The 18,637-nt window shown below is 31.9% G+C and overlaps 1 protein-coding gene and 1 non-coding gene across 2 annotated transcripts; both read right to left on the bottom strand.

Moving 5' to 3' along the window:
* Positions 1-5,435: 5,435 nt before the first annotated feature.
* Positions 5,436-5,519, bottom strand: TRNAL-CAA (transfer RNA leucine (anticodon CAA)). The gene has a single exon. It is a non-coding gene; the product is annotated as a tRNA-Leu (tRNA).
* An 8,990-nt stretch (positions 5,520-14,509) lies between these two features.
* LOC131647072 (late embryogenesis abundant protein At1g64065) lies at positions 14,510-15,358 on the bottom strand. The gene has a single exon (XM_058916987.1). It carries the CDS (start codon positions 15,285-15,287, stop codon positions 14,712-14,714), a length of 576 nt encoding a protein of 191 aa, XP_058772970.1. The 5' UTR covers positions 15,288-15,358; the 3' UTR covers positions 14,510-14,711.
* Positions 15,359-18,637: the final 3,279 nt, after the last annotated feature.

The raw sequence follows: 18,637 nt of genomic DNA, 5'->3' as shown, positions 1-18,637 counted from the left end.
ACAAAAGTGGTTACAAAGAGAAGAGGAGGAGAAGAAAACCAAATCTTTCGCGGTGTCAATCACGATCAATCGAGCTCCCGACCAAGAATCTTCCGATTACAAGCCACAAATGTTGTTTTCTAAGCTCAATCTACCAAAAATTGAAGGTTGATGAGTTGGGGTTCAAAAATACCCAAAACATACCTAAAAAAATATGATTTTACAACATATAAACCAAAACTGAAATCGCAGACCGCGCTAAGCGCGCCCACCGCGCTAAGCGGGCTGCCCTTTATTTTTCTCAAACCGCCAGAGCGCGCTTAGCGCCACATACCCGCGCTAAGCGGGCAACTCTCTGCCAGACTAGGTCTTCAAAACTTCCAGACCGCGCTTAGCGCCAAAAAGCGCGCTAAGCGGGCTCAACAGAACAGCTGGCTTTATTTCTTCAAAAATGCATTCGCCGCCGTGTCTTCGACACTTTATTTCTCATAGCTTCGAACACGCATAAATACCTACAAAAAGACAACAACACTATCAAACGGTATATATTTACACGAAAACGTAACAAAATACAAACGATACAAATATACACAAAAACGGGGAATTATATAAATGGTATTAACAAAAAGTATCGATAAGTGCCACTATTTATATACACAAAATAACTACAATTTGGCACTTAACAACCGGAAACTAGGAGTGTTCGCAGTGCGGTTTGGGCGATTTTGACGAAAAAAATCATCTGAACCGCAAGTGAAAAAATCGTGCGGTTTGGTTTGGTTTAGTTCGGTTGGCTTTTAGAAAAAAAACCGAACCAAACCAAACCAATGTAGTTTGGTTTGGTTCGGTTGGTTCGGTTGTTTACAAATATTTTATTGAGTCATATATACACATATAAATGACAACATAACTTTGTATTTAGACATTCATACACTATCAAATAACAACAAAATTCGTCATATTTTGACAACAACTTTTCCTTTAATATGCAAAAATTAAATTAGACAAAAGTGGAATAATAAACATAAAATAATAGCATAAAACATTATAAAATTATTATAATGAAGCAAAAAAATAGAAGAGACGAGAGATTAGTGAAGATGAAAAAGAAAAAACAAAAGAGTTGAGAGATTAGAGAAAAAGATATGCAATAAAAACAAAACTGAAATATGGAACATTTGCATAAAAATAAGAAGATGAAAAAGAAAGAATATAAGAGAGTAGAGATTAGAGAAGAAGAGGGAAGATGTATGTGGCAAAGAAGGCGCGATAATGCTATTAGAGATTTGAGAAGATCGGGACTGAAATCATATGTGTAAGGATGGGAAAATTGTTCGTAATCATAAGTCTAAGGTATAATAGGTTTAAGTTTGGGTTTGATGTGAGTTAAGTAAAATTTAGGTTATAACATAATGTGGTTTGATTCGGTTTGGTTCGGTTTATAAAATACAAACCGCAAACTGAATTGAACCGTGCGGTTTTGTTAAAAAATGACCCAGATAAATTCGAACCAAATGCGATTTTTTGCGGTTTCTGTTTGGTTGGTTTGGTTTGCAGTTTTCTATTGGGTTAGTTTGGTTTTTAACACCCTTACTCGAAACACTAAAATTACCATTATTAGTTCCTTTCCACATGCAAACATGATCACCTTGATCCAAACAGAGAGGATGCATGGCTTTCAAATCCTCCAAAATATTTTGAGGCAGCAGACTATAGAGCTAATTTATGTTCCAATCCCCATTTGCATATACCAAGTCACTGACTCTATTGTGGTGATAAGCCAAAGATGGATTAGTCAACATGTTTGACAGCTTTAGCCCTGGTAGAACCCAACAATCCTCGCAGGCATTAACTTTCTTACCATTTCCAATCGCTCACTAAGTCATGTTTGTCATGATTGACCACGCACTAATGATGCTTTTCCACAAACTAGAAACAAGCACCTTTGCCTCTATTTCCTACCACATGTTGTTTTGTCTATCATACTTGCCTTTTATCACTTGATACCATAAAAAATTGTCTCCATTTTTAAGCTTCCAACTTAACTTTAAAAGGCAGGCTTTGTTCATCTGTTCCATGTTCCTCATACCCAAATCCCCTAACTTCTTTTGGAATAGTTATTTCATCCCATCTAACAATATGAACATGTTTCTTGTCCTCTGGATCTGCCCAGAAAAATCCTATTTGAATTTTCTGAATTCACTCAGACAAGCTTTAGGCAAAACATAATTCATCATAGGATAAAGAGGTATAATTTTAATAACAAACTTGGCTATGGTAACCATTCCTGCAAAATATAACATCCTCTTTTTCCAAGCTGCTTACTTAGACTTGGCTTATTCTATAAGATAATGAAAGTCTTCCGGTTTAAGGCCTCTCCTAGTCAAGGGAACTCCCAAATATTTATCCAGATCCTTAATTTCCTTGAACCTTAACAAATATATAAGCTTCCTCCTAATGTACTCATTTGGTTTTTTTGAAAAATAAATCTTGGTTTTATCAATATGAAGTCCTTGCCTTGACAAAGAAAATAATTTATTCAAGACCTCCACCACACAATCCATTTGCTTCTTAATGGCTCTTCCGAAATTAAAAGATCATTAGCAAACATAAGATGAGAGATTATATGACCCCTTCTACCTACTTTCATGTTGTCCCATTTACCCTTTTCCACTGACTCACTGATCAAATGAGATGTTTTATCCATACAAAGCACAAAAAAGTAAGGAGAAATAGGATTTCCCACAAGTTCCTGATGTGCCTGCAGGTGCATTGTGCGTTCTCCAACTGTATCTCAAGTGTTCTGGTAAAAACCAGAAAGGAAACCATCTAGAACTAGGGCTTTCCAAGGCATCATATTAAACACTACTATCATAATCTCACCATCTGTAATATATCCCCTAAAAAGAGTCTTTGTATAATAATCTAGTCTAGGATAAGTGAAGAGAGTTTGGCTTAAGCTAATACTATCAATATCTATTATAAACATATCTCGGTAGAAATATTTGAACATTCTCTTGACTTGTGCTACATTTCCTATCCATCTACCTCTCTCATCTTTAATCATGCTGATTTGATCATTTCTTCTTCTTTGCACATCCTTGAAATGATACTACTTCATATTCATGTCCCCAACTACCAATCATTTAGTTCTAGACTCTAGAAACAAGATAATTCCCCTTGATGCAAAACCATTGAAACCTATTTCTGGATTTTCTTTTCTAGATTTCTTAAACCTGATGCCCTCTTCCAACCTGAAATGAATTTTAGATACTTTTTAATCTTCCCAACATCTTCCTTTTTTTTATTCTGAATACTATATAAAGTATGCATATTCTTATCTACAACGTTGGTTTTAATATTATTAATTTTCTGGTAGGAAGTACTGTTACTCCAAGCATTTGCAACCATATCCTTATTGGACTCTTCTATTAGCCAAGAACTCTCAAACCTGAATCTTCTCTCAACATTCCTCGCTTCATTTTCTTGAATAGAAATTGGAATGGGATGGTGATCATAAAATTCCAATTGTGTGAGAAATTTAACAAATGCATTAGGAAATTAAATTCTCCACTTACCGTTGCACAAACCTTGATGAAGTCTCTTATAAACCCTTGCACTACCATGAAAAATTATTCCCCTCTAAGTGTATTTATGACCAACAAATTCAATATCCATGAAGTTGTAAAAGTCAATTTTATTCTTGAAAATTTCATACTTCCTATGAGATATAGGCATTCCTCTTCTTTTTTCTAAAACACTCATTATATCGTTGAAATCACTTCCAACAACCAACCTCGATCCATTACTTTATCAATTTAAAAATTCTTCTGATAACTCATTTCGGCCTTGTTCTTTAGGACTTGCATAAATAGGTGTAAATAACCACTTATTTCCTTCTTTATACTTTATCTTTATGTGCATATATTGAAAATGTTTCTCAATAATCCTAACCTCCACTTTCTCAGTTAGCCACGCCAACACTATTCCTCCCGCATAACCCTTTACCTCATTAAACTCATAACCATTAAAGCTTGACAAATCAATCGTTTTAGTAAGCTTACCTGGGCCAATTCTTGTCTTATGATAAAAAAAGATGTTTGGTTTATGCTCCCTTAGGTATTTCTTTCAAACATGCCAGAATTCCTTGCTTACCGCTCCTCTACAATTCCACATGAAAATGTCACGTTGAAAAGTGGCAAATTGATCCTTCAAAGCAGGTGACAAAACGAGCTTGTTATTTAACAACCCAGATAGGAGATTTGAATTTTATAAATATGTAAACAGTAGTTGGCCTGTCCTAACTTACTTTCCAAAAACAGAACGGTGATGAACAAGGTTGGTGGTTAGCATGTGCCAGATTAACCATGATATATAGTTCAAAACTTTGAAAAGGTTAATCCTTGACTATTTAGAGTCCTTTGATATGTTTGTAAGGTAAAAAGTGATTAAATAGAATTCTTATATATTTTGTTAAGGTTAAATCATGGTTAAATTGAAGTCCCTACTTATATCCTTCTAAAAGTTTAAGACGACTCTAATGAGGATTAGGTTTAAGATTTCTTAGATTAAATGGTTTGATGTCTATAAGCCTAAGAAGAGAAGTTGTATGAGTGTTCGTGATTTTTCGAAAACCAATAGTCCTTTCTTCTAAAATAATTTTCTTTGAAAGTCAAAGTTTGACAAGCAGAAGCGCGGTTTACAAAAGGGAGCAAAAGAGAGAATGAAGATTTATAAAAGATACATTTGAATGGATTTTACAGTTAGCTTAGACTATCAAAAATTACAACGACTGAGAAAGATGAAGTTGCTTAAACAAGCAGTGGCTCAATTAACATAATTGAATTTACACACAAGATTCAAATTGAATTTGATTAATCAAACAATCAATCTAACATAAAGATTTCATACAATCATAATTGTTATTCGTTGATTAAGGTTGCACCCATATAACACTATTCGGATAGTGTGTCCGGAGAATACTATCCGGACTCACTCATTTGAACATTTGATGTGTGTTTTGTGTGTCAAACATTAAGGGTGTGAGAAATTCTCGAACATTAGTAGTGACTCTTTTGTTTAATGGGCCACAATTCAACAACCCAAATCTCATTCATTTTTTAAAAGAAACGATTGTAAAAAAATAAAAAGAAAAATTATAATTGTCAGAAGTGGGATTTGAACCCACGCCCTCTTACGAAGACCATCATAATTGTTATTCGTTGATTAAGGTTGCACCCATATAACACTATTCGGATAGTGTGTCCGGAGAATACTATCCGGACTCACTCATTTGAACATTTGATGTGTGTTTTGTGTGTCAAACATTAAGGGTGTGAGAAATTCTCGAACATTAGTAGTGACTCTTTTGTTTAATGGGCCACAATTCAACAACCCAAATCTCATTCATTTTTTAAAAGAAACGATTGTAAAAAAATAAAAAGAAAAATTATAATTGTCAGAAGTGGGATTTGAACCCACGCCCTCTTACGAAGACCAGAACTTGAGTCTGACGCCTTAGACCACTCGGCCATCCTGACTTATTGTTTTAATTTTCTCTTTGATAGTTCTTATTAATAATCTACTATTACTACATCTTATATATAAAAGTTATTAAGTTACTTAACATTTTTAAAGTTAACTGAGAATATTATTGTAAAAGCATTATACATGTTTTTATTTTATTATGTTTTACTTTTTCTAAATTAAGAAAAAATGTAACTAACTAAAAATATCCATGTTTCAAAATTATTTATACATGTTCTATTTATTATTTTTAAATTTTCCAAGTTGAACCATAATTGCCAAACTATTAAAACAAGCATTTATTAACTAAAAACCATCCACGTCACAATTTTATTTTTTGTTTATCTATTTAGTTTTATTTTTTCATTATAGTTTTCACTAAAGTTTGTACTATAAATAGGTGTTGGTTTAGTTTTTAGTTATGCCAGTGGCCACGTGAAAAAGACAAAATTTCAAGGGGAGAAATCTCTAATTTAGTTTGTTTTTACTGTTGTTTGCTGCATCACTAACTATTTATGTGGTTTTGTTTTTTATATTTTCAATTTGGAAGGCCTTGACACATGAACATAAGGTTGTAGGAATTAGGATAAGCTTGGATATAGTAGCTAATTTGAAAGAGAAAATACTTTCTTTAAATTTTAATTTTAAGGCGCACTATTTATGTTGTTTTCATTCTTACATTTCTTTTGTATATAAATTTCTCTTTAATTCTTTTCATTTAATTAAGTTATTAACATCACTAAAGTGTCATATATTTGAAAACTGAGTAATAGTATTAATGTCATAAAAGAATACTGATGACTTTAATAATAAACTATTTTGAATAATATTTAAAATACAACTTGGACAAATATTTAGAAATATTGTCTATTAAAAATTATATACTTTAAAATTGAAATGTTGACAAATATTATATATGATTTTTCTATTAAACTTATAAATTTATTTATATCATTAGTAATAATTCAGCTTAGGGAATATCCTCTAATTAAAAAGGTCACATTCAGCTGAGAAAATCGTCTCTAATTAAAAAGGTCGCCTTAAGTTGAGGAACTCTCCCCAAGATAAGGGATGTGCCTCACAAATGAAAGAAGTCTTGAAAACACTTTGCCATTTACAAAGCTCTCATGCTCGAGGGATTGTGTAGTGTTATATTTGTGAGAGTCTCAAACAAGGGCAGCCCCGACGTCCCCTCCTAAGAGTGATGTCGCTTGGGCAGCATCCCCACAAAATAGGGGAGGGGGCTCGCCCTTAGGACTAATGACCTGTACATTGTCTCACATTAGTCGGATGAAAAAGAGTCCACCACGATTTCCTGAAGAATAGGTGGTCAACAGACTCCCCTAATTATGGGGGACTAGTTGTCTCCTCTAAGGGCTTCCTAAATCCTATGTCCAAAAAGCCTTTATAAACACCTCTCCCCCAGCGAGGGAAAGATATAGCATATTTCATACTCTTATACATAACCACTAAACATATATATAGAGCCTCTCACATTACATGAACATGTCCTCTAAACCACTGTAAACACCATCATACAAGGCTTCTCTCCGCCATAAGAAAACCTTAACTCTCGTACATCGTAATATACCCATTAAGGCCTTTGAGTGCCTCTGCCATTGCAGGGGTAACATGCACATCTATACTTTTTGACCAATACATCACCCAATACTTATCAATCTTAGGGAGGAAGACGAAAGAAGAAGAAAAAAGAGGTTCCCCTCTAAGAGTGCATATCTCCCTGAGGAATAGTATGATGAAATGGTCAAGAAGGTTTGGAGGGTAGATGGTTCTATTGTAGTTAACTTGGACAAACTCAAATCTCAGGTAACTATGTGGAAGAATCTCACTATTCAATCCACTCAAGGGAAGAAGAGACATATCTAAGGAAGAATCAAAGGTATTCAAAAGGCTATCCAAGAAGGTTGGGGACATAAAAGGCTGGGCAACTTTGAGAATAGATTACAAAAAGACTTTTCTAAAATTCTTCACCGAGAAAAGTTGTTGTGGTTTCAGAGATCAAGGGTCAAATGCCCAATATTACCATATCAAAGCATTCTAAAAAAAGAAGGAATAACATAGTAAAGATGAACCAAAATAGGAGATGAAAGTGGACAAAATATGTTGTATAGGTAAACAACTTGTTTAAGGAGTTTTATCATAACCTCTTTACCACTTATACATATTAGACCCCTGGAGGGATACTGGTATTTCGTTCCCCAAATTGAACTCTCAATATATGAATAATTTGTGTGTAGATATTAGTTATAATGAAGTTAAGCATACATTTTTTTAATTAGCCCCTTGGAAAGCACTTGGTCCAAATGTCTCTCTTGCTGGTCTCATTCAAAATTCATGGACCACTATTGGAGATAACATTTGTAGCTATATTTCAAATATGTGGAGCAATCCTGAGTGAAATTCAAGAGATCATAGTTATGAGCCAGAAATGTGTCATGCTAGGTAGAAGCATCCAAGAAAACATAGTTATGAGCCAGAAAATACATCATGTTGTGAATAGCAAGAATGGAAAAAAATGGTTTCTTTGTGGTAAATGTCGATCTAACTAAGGCGCATGACAACCTTAGCTAGAGTTTTGTAAACAATTTCCTTCATGAAATTGACTTTCTTGACATTTTTATTAAAATGGTAATGTCAGATATCTCTACTGTCAGGATGCGTATCGGGTGGAATGGTAAAGGTACTAGCTATTTTCAATCGAAAAATGCCTAAGGCGTGAAGACCCTATATTTCCCTATCTTTTTGTTTTTTGTATGGAAAAGCTTTCCCACGTGATAAATGAAGTAGTAGAGAAAGGTGAATGGGTAGGAATCAAGGCAGGGAGGAAAGGTTCAATTATTTCGCATTTGATGTTTGTTGATGATCCCTTTATATTTGGCATAATAACTAAGAAGCAGATGAACTGTGTTAAGGGTGTCTGGAATAACTTTTGCAATCTATTAGTTCAAAGTGTTAGCAACGAGAAAACTCATATGCTTTTCTCCAAACACACTCCAACTTCTATGAGGAAAGAGCTTCTGCAGATCTCAGGCTATAAGGAACTATCGATTGGGGGAAATAATTGGGAGTCCCTCTAACAGGTAAAGCCCATAGGCATAAAGATGTCAGTCATATCATGGAGAATGTCAAAGCTAAGTTGTCTAGTTGGAAAGCAAAGCAATTGTCCTTTGTAAGAAGACCTACCTTAGCTAAATATTTAATTGAGGCTATACCAACCTATAGTATGATATCTTGTGCAATGCCTAAAGAAAGTCTCAAGGAAAACCATAAACTTCAAAGGAACTTTATCTGGGGTGACATTGGGGGAGAAAAACATATGCATTGAATGAATTGGAGTACCCTTAAAAAACTTAAGAGAATGGGAGGTTTGAGTTTGAGAAACCTACTTGCAACTAATAAAGCTTGTCTTCTTAAACGTGGGTGCAGGCTCATGATTGGGTAAAGTAGACTATGGTGTCAAGTTATAAGAGGTAAGTATGATAGGCAAAACAATAACCACAAAGATGTAATTATAAAAAACAATGATTCAAGTCTTTGGAAGTCAATTTCCAAGGATTGGCCTACTACGCAAGCTTTATCTTATTAGGACATTAGTAATGGAGCAATTACTAATCTATGAACAGATTATTGGGTGCCATCATGAGTTCTTCTAAATGAGGTTAGAACATCTCATTCAAATGGCTTCCAATTTAATAAGGTTGAAGATTTAGTCAAAGACAATGGTGACTGGACCATTAACAGGCTAGCCAGTATCCTTCCTCAAAATATCATTGATGAAATTATTTCCATTCATCCTCCAAGACCCGTCAATGAAGATGATGTGTGCTTGTGGAGAGGAACCAGGAATGGTGCTTACTCATTCACTAGCACATATGATGTTTTGAATACTGGCAACTTGAAGCATGATCTTGATAAAACTTTGAAAAGCATTTGGGGTTTGAAAACAAGTGAAAGAATAATATCCTTCATCTAGTTGGTTAAGCATGATAGCCTTATCACGAACCTTCATCTTGGTTAGATGAATACTATAAACCCTTTATGCAATGATTTCCATATTTGTATAGAATCAACCATTCATGTTACAAGAGATTGTTACTGTTGAAGCGGTAAAGCGGAAAGCAAAAGTAAGTATTTATTTAGTTTTATCATATTGTCTCCACCGGGATTAGTGGTTATCGAATCACCGTTTGATAATTTCTCACGTTAATGAGTTTGGGTTAAAATGGGTTAAAACGGTAAATGCGGGAATTTAACTTTTGAACAAAAAAGAATTTCATTAGTCGGACTATAGAGACTCTCGAGATTTGAAACTCATATACCCGTTAAATACTTAAACTTACTACTCAGTTGAAATCAACCTAAACTACTCATCAATATCATCACATATGGCTCACACGGAGGTTATCTCTAACGCAAAGTAAGAGAACGACTGTATTACTCGCGTCAACGATCTCTCAGCATAACACAAGCAATACAAAAGCATTAAGAACCGATACTAAAGTGAATACTAAGTTCTAATATATCTCTTAAATTAAAACCCAATAAATGTTCTTCCTAAACCCGGATTCGAATCATCCATCCCTACAACAATCTAAAACCCACATAGAGAAAGCAATCACTAATGAAGATTTGTAATAAAAGCATTAAACAAAACCATGAGCAATAAATATACATATAAACAAAGCATACTTACAACAAAACCCCAACATAAATGGTTACAAAGAGAAGAGGAAGAGAAGAAAATCCAATTTCTCGCGGTGTCAACAAGATCAATCGAGCTCCCGACCAAGAATCATCTGATTACAAGCCACAAATGTTGTTTTCTAAGCTCTCTAGATCAAAAAATGAAGTATGATGGATTGGGGTTCAAAGATCTCTTTGTACACCTTGAAAATCCCAGATCGCGCATCGCGCACTAGGAGGGTGCATCGCGCGACCTGAGCTGTCAACAAAAAAACAGCTTTAGTAAAAATTCATAACTTGAGAACCATAACTCCAATTTGCGCCCGGTTCGAAGCATTGGAAAGCTTATTCAATTTCATATCTAACAATGAATAAATATCAACCAAATTGATGGTTTCTTATTATTATATTTTGAGTCTTATTTGTTGACAAGTTGCTCAAAATCGCGCGTTTGAAGCCGTGTCTTCGACACTTTATTGCTCATGCTCCAAATATGCAAAAATACCTACAAAAAGACACAAAAACTATCAAACGGTATAAAAGTATATGAAAATACAACTATTCACAAAAGTATACGAATTTACGTATAAAATAGGGAATTATTCAAACGGTATTAATAAAAAGTATCGATAAGTGCAACAAATTACATACACAAACTAACGATATTTTTGCACTTATCAGTTACTTAGCTAAATCTGTATGGTACTCTCTTATTAGAGTCAATTGTTGGGATAAATTATTTAGTACAAGGTTGCAATAGTGAATCCAACTGGATTTTCATTGTAGTTATGGACATGGGGAGAAAAATAATTGGAAAGAGTTATGGGCCACAAATTTCCATTCCACTTGGTACTGGAGAAACAAGAAGATTTGTGATGAGGACTATGTGATGCCAGCAGATTTAGCAGGTGAAATCATAAGCAGATTCCAATTGTACAATTTTAGCTTCAGGTTCCAGTAGCGTTTCAATCCAAGAAAAGGACTTTGTTCCAAATCCATTTGAGGCTTCCTCCTACAAAATGGATTCTAATTAGTGTGGATGGTGTTGTGAAATCAAATAGGAAAGCAGGTTGTTGGGGCTTGTTGTGGGATAGTACAGGCAATTGGCGTGGAGGTTTTAAAAAAATAGTGGCACTTGAAATATAGTTATAGTTGAGTTGTGGGAAATCCTTGAAAGGATGAATTTTGCGTTCGAAAAAGGTTATAGGATAGTTGAATTGCAAATTGATATCATCGTGTCCTCTGAGGCTATAAAAGCTAGCAGTCCAAAATTAAGCTTAGGTTAGGATCTTCTTCGGCTGATCAAAATTTATATTAATAAGGACCGGGAAGTCTGAATTACTCATGTGTATCGAGAAACAAATCTTTGTAGAGATGTTAGAATTTGAGTCATAGTCGAGGATTAAGACATTATGATAAGTGCCCAATTAATCTTTTATCCCTACTCTATCATGATGTATTAGATTTTTTTTTCCAAAAATAATGTTTATTATAATAAATATTCAAGGTTCATTTTTTCAACAATCATATATTCAAAACACATATTTTAGTAAATTTCATTTTGGATATGTATTGTGTAAAATATATTCATTCAAAATCATTAATCGACCTTTTATTTTATTGTACTATTCAATCTAATTGATTTTGTTGCATTGACTATTTAAATAGATATTTAAGGTCAAGTTTTGGACAAACATACATTCAAAATACATATTTTAGTCAATATCAATTTAAATATATGTACTTTTTAAAACTGGGGTGATAGTGTAATTCATTAACATACAAAAATAATATATTCAATCTATCCACTAAAAATTACATTTTGTAAATACAAAATTTTAGTTAATGGATTGGATCTAATTAACTCCTTTAAGATTATGTATTGATCTAATCCATCTATAATATTTTAAATATTTAATAGATTATTGTATATCCAATATATCACCTTTATATCATATGAGAATGTCTTCTTTATATAAGAATGTGAAAATGAATCTGAACCATTAGATTTTAAAATAAATGGTGGAGATCATGTGTGAATCTTTTTTTATCTCTCCTCCATTATTATAATAAAAGATATAGGAGAGAGAAAAAAAGATTTACACATAATCTGCGTCATTTATTTTAAAATCTAATGATTCAGATTCATTCTCACATTCTCATATAAATTAGTCATTCTCATATGATATGCGCTCTCTCTCTCTCTCTCTCTCTCTCTCTCTCTCTATATATATATATATATATATATATATATATATATATATATATATATATATATATATATATATATATATATATATATATATATATATATATGAGGAGGGTTATATTTACTCCAGAAGTAACTTATTATAACTTACTCCAAATCTAGACCATTGATATTTCTCAATCTAATAATTAAAAATAATAAGTAATAGTTTTCTCTCTCCACATTTAATTACTTATTATTTTTAACCACTAGATTGAAAAGAATCAATGGTCTAGATTTACTTACTCCTGGAGTAAATATAACCTTCCTCTCTCTCTCTCTCTCTCTCTCTCTCTCTATATATATATATATATATATATATATATATATATATATATATATATATATATATATATATATATATATATATATATATATATATATATATATATATATATATCAAAAGTCACACTTAATCTCCGTTTGAGCTTACGTTAATTGGACTTGTGTTTGCTTAAAATTACAAACGCCAAATTAAACACATGTTTAATTCTTTAATTTTTGATAAATGAACAACTAATAAATTAAATTTGAAGTTCACCAATGATGTAATTTGGACAGATCGATAAACTATCAAATTCTTTCTTTTATCAGTGTAAATGGGTATCAGAAACTTCATTTGGAGGTTAGGAAGCAATATCATTCCAACAAGATGCAACATGAATAAGAAAGGTATGAACATTGAGAACCTCTATCCGTTTTGTCATTGATTCCCTGAGTCCACGCCCCATCTCTTTCTTCATTGCAATTTTGCAAAATCGGTGTGGTTTGTGTCTTCTCTTGGACATCGAACGTCGAAAAATGTGGATTTACTATGGTGGTTGGAAGTTGGATTGAATTTGACAGATTCTTCATTTGCCCAACTGTTTTGTATCACTCTTTGGGCTATTTGAAAATCTAGAAACCTAAGGGTGTTCAAGAATAACGACTTTGGCCTAGAGGTGGTTGCGGCCATAACAATGGATCATGTGGCAAATTATAATCGTGTAAATTCGGGGTTGAAGTTTAGGAAGAGGTTGGTTCTTGATGGAACTCCTTTAGCGTGGGACAAGGGCTTTTATTTTATAATAGTTGATATTGGGTGTTTCTCCGATAGAGTGGCAGCTATAAGCTGTGTAGTTAGAGATTATGAAAATAATGTGATGTTAGCTGCATCCAAGAAACTCGTTAGCTTTGGTAATTCGACTCTGGCAGAAGTTTTAGCAATTAGATGGGGCACTCAGATTGCGTTAGAGTTGAAGTTGGAAAGGATTGCTATACATTTTGATGCTCTCCGTTTGGTTGATTGTATTAATGGGATCACTGTTTTAGCGAAGGTGGAATCGGTGATGTTGGACTGTTTCATGCTTTTGAAGAAGTTCAAAAAGACGACAATGATTTTTGTGGGAAGAACTGTGGTTGTAGAGGTCCACAGTTTGGTTGATATTGAAAAGATTTTAGGTTCTAGAATTTGGGACAGGTTTATCCCCTCTCGTGACTTTGCTTATAATTTGTAAATTGGACAAATTGATATATAGTTCTCTTCTGTAAATTGTATTCAAAACTTAGATATATTTTTTATCTATAGCAAAAATATATAGTTCTCTTCTGTAAATTGTATTCAAAACTAAGTCAATACTATAGCAAAAATAAATTGATTTTTCATTTAATTTTTAACAAAAATATATAATATTATAGAAATTATCAACAAATAGTTGAAATAAACATGATAAAAAATGTGTTTTCCAAAACTCTTTCTCTAATTCAAATTATAGTTTTTTTTTTATCAAATCTTTGGTTGATTTTACCAAGAAACACAATGATAATTAGACATTACTCTTTACAAAAAATCAGCCTAATCATACAGAATCTCTATTTATCCTAAACTAATTATAGCGGAATAAACCATTAAAATCAAATCCATGATTTAGGTTAATTACTGTATCAAATTAATCCGTTGGTTAATTTATACGTAGAATATCCAATTGAAGAAATTGTTTTATAAATTAAATATCATTTCATTCTCGCAACACCTCAAATTAATCTTGTGATTCTTTTCTATACATGGAGGAATCGTACCAAAAATGAAAGAGGAAAATGAAATAGATATCAAACAATTTTAATGCTACATTTTATTTTCACAATAAGCATTGATACACAAAAATTGTATGTTCTATTAAAAAAGTAATTTCAATCATGTATTTTAATCTAATAAAAGACGAAATAATTTTTGAAAATAAAAAACAACACAAAGATCAAGTAAAATATTATATTCTTATTGGCACTGAAATCCCCTAATTGCCCTTGACGTCAAATTGATACCCAAATTGCAAACCAATTCAATTGTTTTTCTACTGTGAACAATCTTCAACCATTGAATCTGAACAATTCCACTAAATTTCACATAACCTATAAGATTCAACGTCCCTGAAGAAACATCACTCGTAAAATTCCCATTCTCATTACCAATTATCTCAAGAAACTTCACATTCACCGTAACACTTGTATGTTTGGTTCTTCTTTCTTTCACTCTAGCGTCAGGAATTTTCATATAACCAACTTTAACACCTGCGTACTCCAATCTCACATCGCTATTCTCGTAACTGAATATTCCACCGAAATTAGGGTTCCAGATGCTGAAATATGTGATAACTGTTGCGTTGAATGAACGTGACGGTGAAGTTACGTTATAGGTAATTTGATTCAATGTGGTTGAGGTTAACTTTACCTCTGGATTCCTCAATCGGAGTATCAATGCAGCGATTAGTAAAACTGCGCAACAGATGACAAAGAAAGTGAAAAAGAAAACGAAACATTTGTTGCTTCGTTCTTGGCGGGGTGGCTTGTACATGATGAAGGGGTATTTTGGTAAATCGATTGTTTCGTGTTTTTTCAGAGTAACTGCACTGAATTAGATGAAGATAAAAGGGTTTGAAGAATTGAAAAGTTATAAATTGTAGAGTTTATTTATAATAACTGTTTAGTGTGGTGTAGCTGATTCATGAGTGATGGATACTGGATAGTTATATAATTATAAATTAATAACAAGGTTTATTTATTTCTCATTTATTTTCTTTAATTAACTTTTCACAGGGTTTACGGTTTAAGTTATCTTTCTTTAGTTTGGGATTTCCAATTTTCAACTTAATCATAGAATATGTATTTATTCTTCTTGGTCTCATATATATAAGGGACATATTCGTTTTTCAGATATAATGAATCTGGTCTATATACTAGATAAATTATTTTATTCAATAAATTTTAAAAAAGAAATCAGTAGAGAAAATACATAGAATGAATTTATAACATACATAGAAAAGAAAAAGGGTATTATTAATGGACACAATAAATCCCTATTATAATAATTATTTTTTTCTATAAATACTAATTTATAAATTGCTAAATACATGATTAATATTTAACTCGGAATTAGATTAAAACTATTATATTTTGTTTTTTTCATAAGAAAGAAAAAAATATAGGACAAATGGATAATAAATTGAGTCATTATTCTTTTTTTTAGAGTTACAAAATTAATTATTTTAAAAACTACTTTCATAATTCTAAGAGATGCAACATTTCTGCATCTATATAAATTATTTTGCACGTACTTATTTTATTGTTATGTTAAATTTTATTAAATTATATATATATATATATATATATATATATATATATATATATATATATATATATATATATATATATATATATATATATATATATATATATATATATATATATATATATATATATATATATATATATATATATATATATATATATATATATATATATAAAAGATTAATAGTGGTAAACGGGCAACACCAATATTTTTAAATAAAATTTATTTTAATAATAATATATAAAAGATAATAAAAAATAATTAAATTATGTCATTTTATATTTTACATATACTAAAATATTTTTTTTGTCAATATTTTTTTTTTCAAATAGTTTGGGTTTGAATCTCTATCTACTGCATAGCTACGGTTAAAAAGAAGCTTAGTTATATTTCAGGATGTAATCAGGAACGGATCTAGACATGAATGTTGAGCTTTCAATATTAGATTAGAAGAAGTAGTTTTGTCTCTAGAAAGTATATGAATTTTGTATCCTATCCTATAAAGATAATAATAATGAAACTAATTGATTATAAAGAAAACAATTTACAAGAAATTAAGAAAATTTATATTTTTAATAAATTGAGATTTTATAGTTCAACTCAAAAAAAAGAAAAGAATGAGAACAATTTGAAATACTCACTTTCTTGTTGATTTTCAATCACCAATAGATAAATGTAACCAAGCCAAATGAACATATTGAAGAGAAAAAGAGAGAATATTGAATTAGCAAATATGAGAAGAGACAAATATGAGAGGGGGTGGAGTTCTAGAATATGAGAGAGAGAGAGAGGTGATTTGGTGTGAGTGGTAATTTTTTTTCTATTTATTAATTAATTTAATATATATATATATATATATATATATATATATATATATATATATATATATATATATATATATATATATATATATATATATATATATATATAACATATCATATGAGAATGAGAATATGAGAATGTAATAACAACCATTGGATTTATATTTAATGGTTGAGATTAAAAGATATTTTTTTAAATTTTATTAATAATTTATCTTGCCTCTTAATGACACATGATTTATTAAAGATCACAATTTAATCTCAACAATTCCTATTTCAATTTAATGGTGTTAGCGCAACATCGGGGGAGGGTCGAGTTCGGGAACATTGTTAATTTCCGGGACATTCCTTTGAGCAACACACCTTTGTGGGAGAGACACCACTTCTCCACCTAAAACCTTAAGGGTCGAGTTCGGGAACATTGTTAATTTCCGGGACATTCCTTTGAGGAACACACCTTTGTGGGAAAGACACCACTTCTCCACCTAAAACCTTAAGGTGATAGGTGAGTGGGTTCTCCCACTTATATATGCTCAAGTCACCACACACATGATTCTCTTCAACTACATGTATCCGTTTTAGCCGGTCCCTTTTTTTTCTCGAACCAAAGGCTCTGATACCATTTGTTAGCGCAACATCGGGGGAGGGTCGCGCAACATCGGGGGAGGGTCGAGTTCGGGAGCATTGTTAATTTCCGGGACATTCCTTTGAGCAACACACCTTTGTAGGAGAGACACCACTTCTCCACCTAAAACCTTAAGGTGATAGGTGAGTGGGTTCTCCCACTTATATATGCTCAAGTCACCACACACATTTCCAATGTGGGACTATTATCCACACTCACACTTGATTCTCAACAGATGGTTCTTATTCATTCTCACATTCTCATATAACTTATTCATTCTCACTAGATATGTTATATATATATATATATATATATATATATATATATATATATATATATATATATATATATATATATAATTGAAAATTCTAGTGTGGCTATAGCCCACCTTGCCTATGAATAGGTCTGTCCGTGGACGTAACTAGCTTTTGATTATTAAATTGATTAGTTATAATGATAGCATTGGTTATTTTATATATTAGTGATTGTGTGAGCTGCATCAGGTAAAGATTACACTCAAATTGATTGATTTCAGTCTTGAGAGTAAACTAGATTGTGAGCTATCAAACTCTAACTATTAAATTAAAATGAATTCTTATCTACCAAACTCAAAAAGTTGGGTAAGGTTACCTCCTTTGTAAAACGCTTTGAAAACAACAAACATTTATAGTATTTTAATAAATAATTAAATGTGTTAAATTAGATGGAATCATGTAATTGGTTGGATGTACACTACCCAACTTTTTATGATGGATAGAGAAGTTGTCCTCATTAATACTATCAACTGAGCTATTTTAAGTACATTTATCCATATAATTTACTAAACACTTCAACTTATTAACACCTTAAGTAATTTATTAACTAGTCACTAAATATAAACTATCAAAAGTTTGGTGAAATCTATGTGGTAATTGTAATCATCTCTAACGGATGTCCTCAAAAATCATTCATAACATATTGGACAAAAACTTTTAAAATGGATACGTGTAGTGGTAATTGTAACCATCTTTAACGGATGCCCTCAAAAATCATTCATAACATATTGTACAAAAACTTTTAAAATGGATACGTGCATTGACACATATGGATAGTTGGATACGGGTATGAATGCGGATAGGGGTGCTTTAGTA

Source organism: Vicia villosa, linkage group LG2, assembly GCF_029867415.1.
Source record: "Vicia villosa cultivar HV-30 ecotype Madison, WI linkage group LG2, Vvil1.0, whole genome shotgun sequence".
In the NCBI taxonomy this organism is placed as follows: Eukaryota; Viridiplantae; Streptophyta; class Magnoliopsida; order Fabales; family Fabaceae; genus Vicia; species Vicia villosa.
Note: the sequence above shows the minus strand (reverse complement) of the source record. Positions and strands in the feature narration are given on the sequence as shown.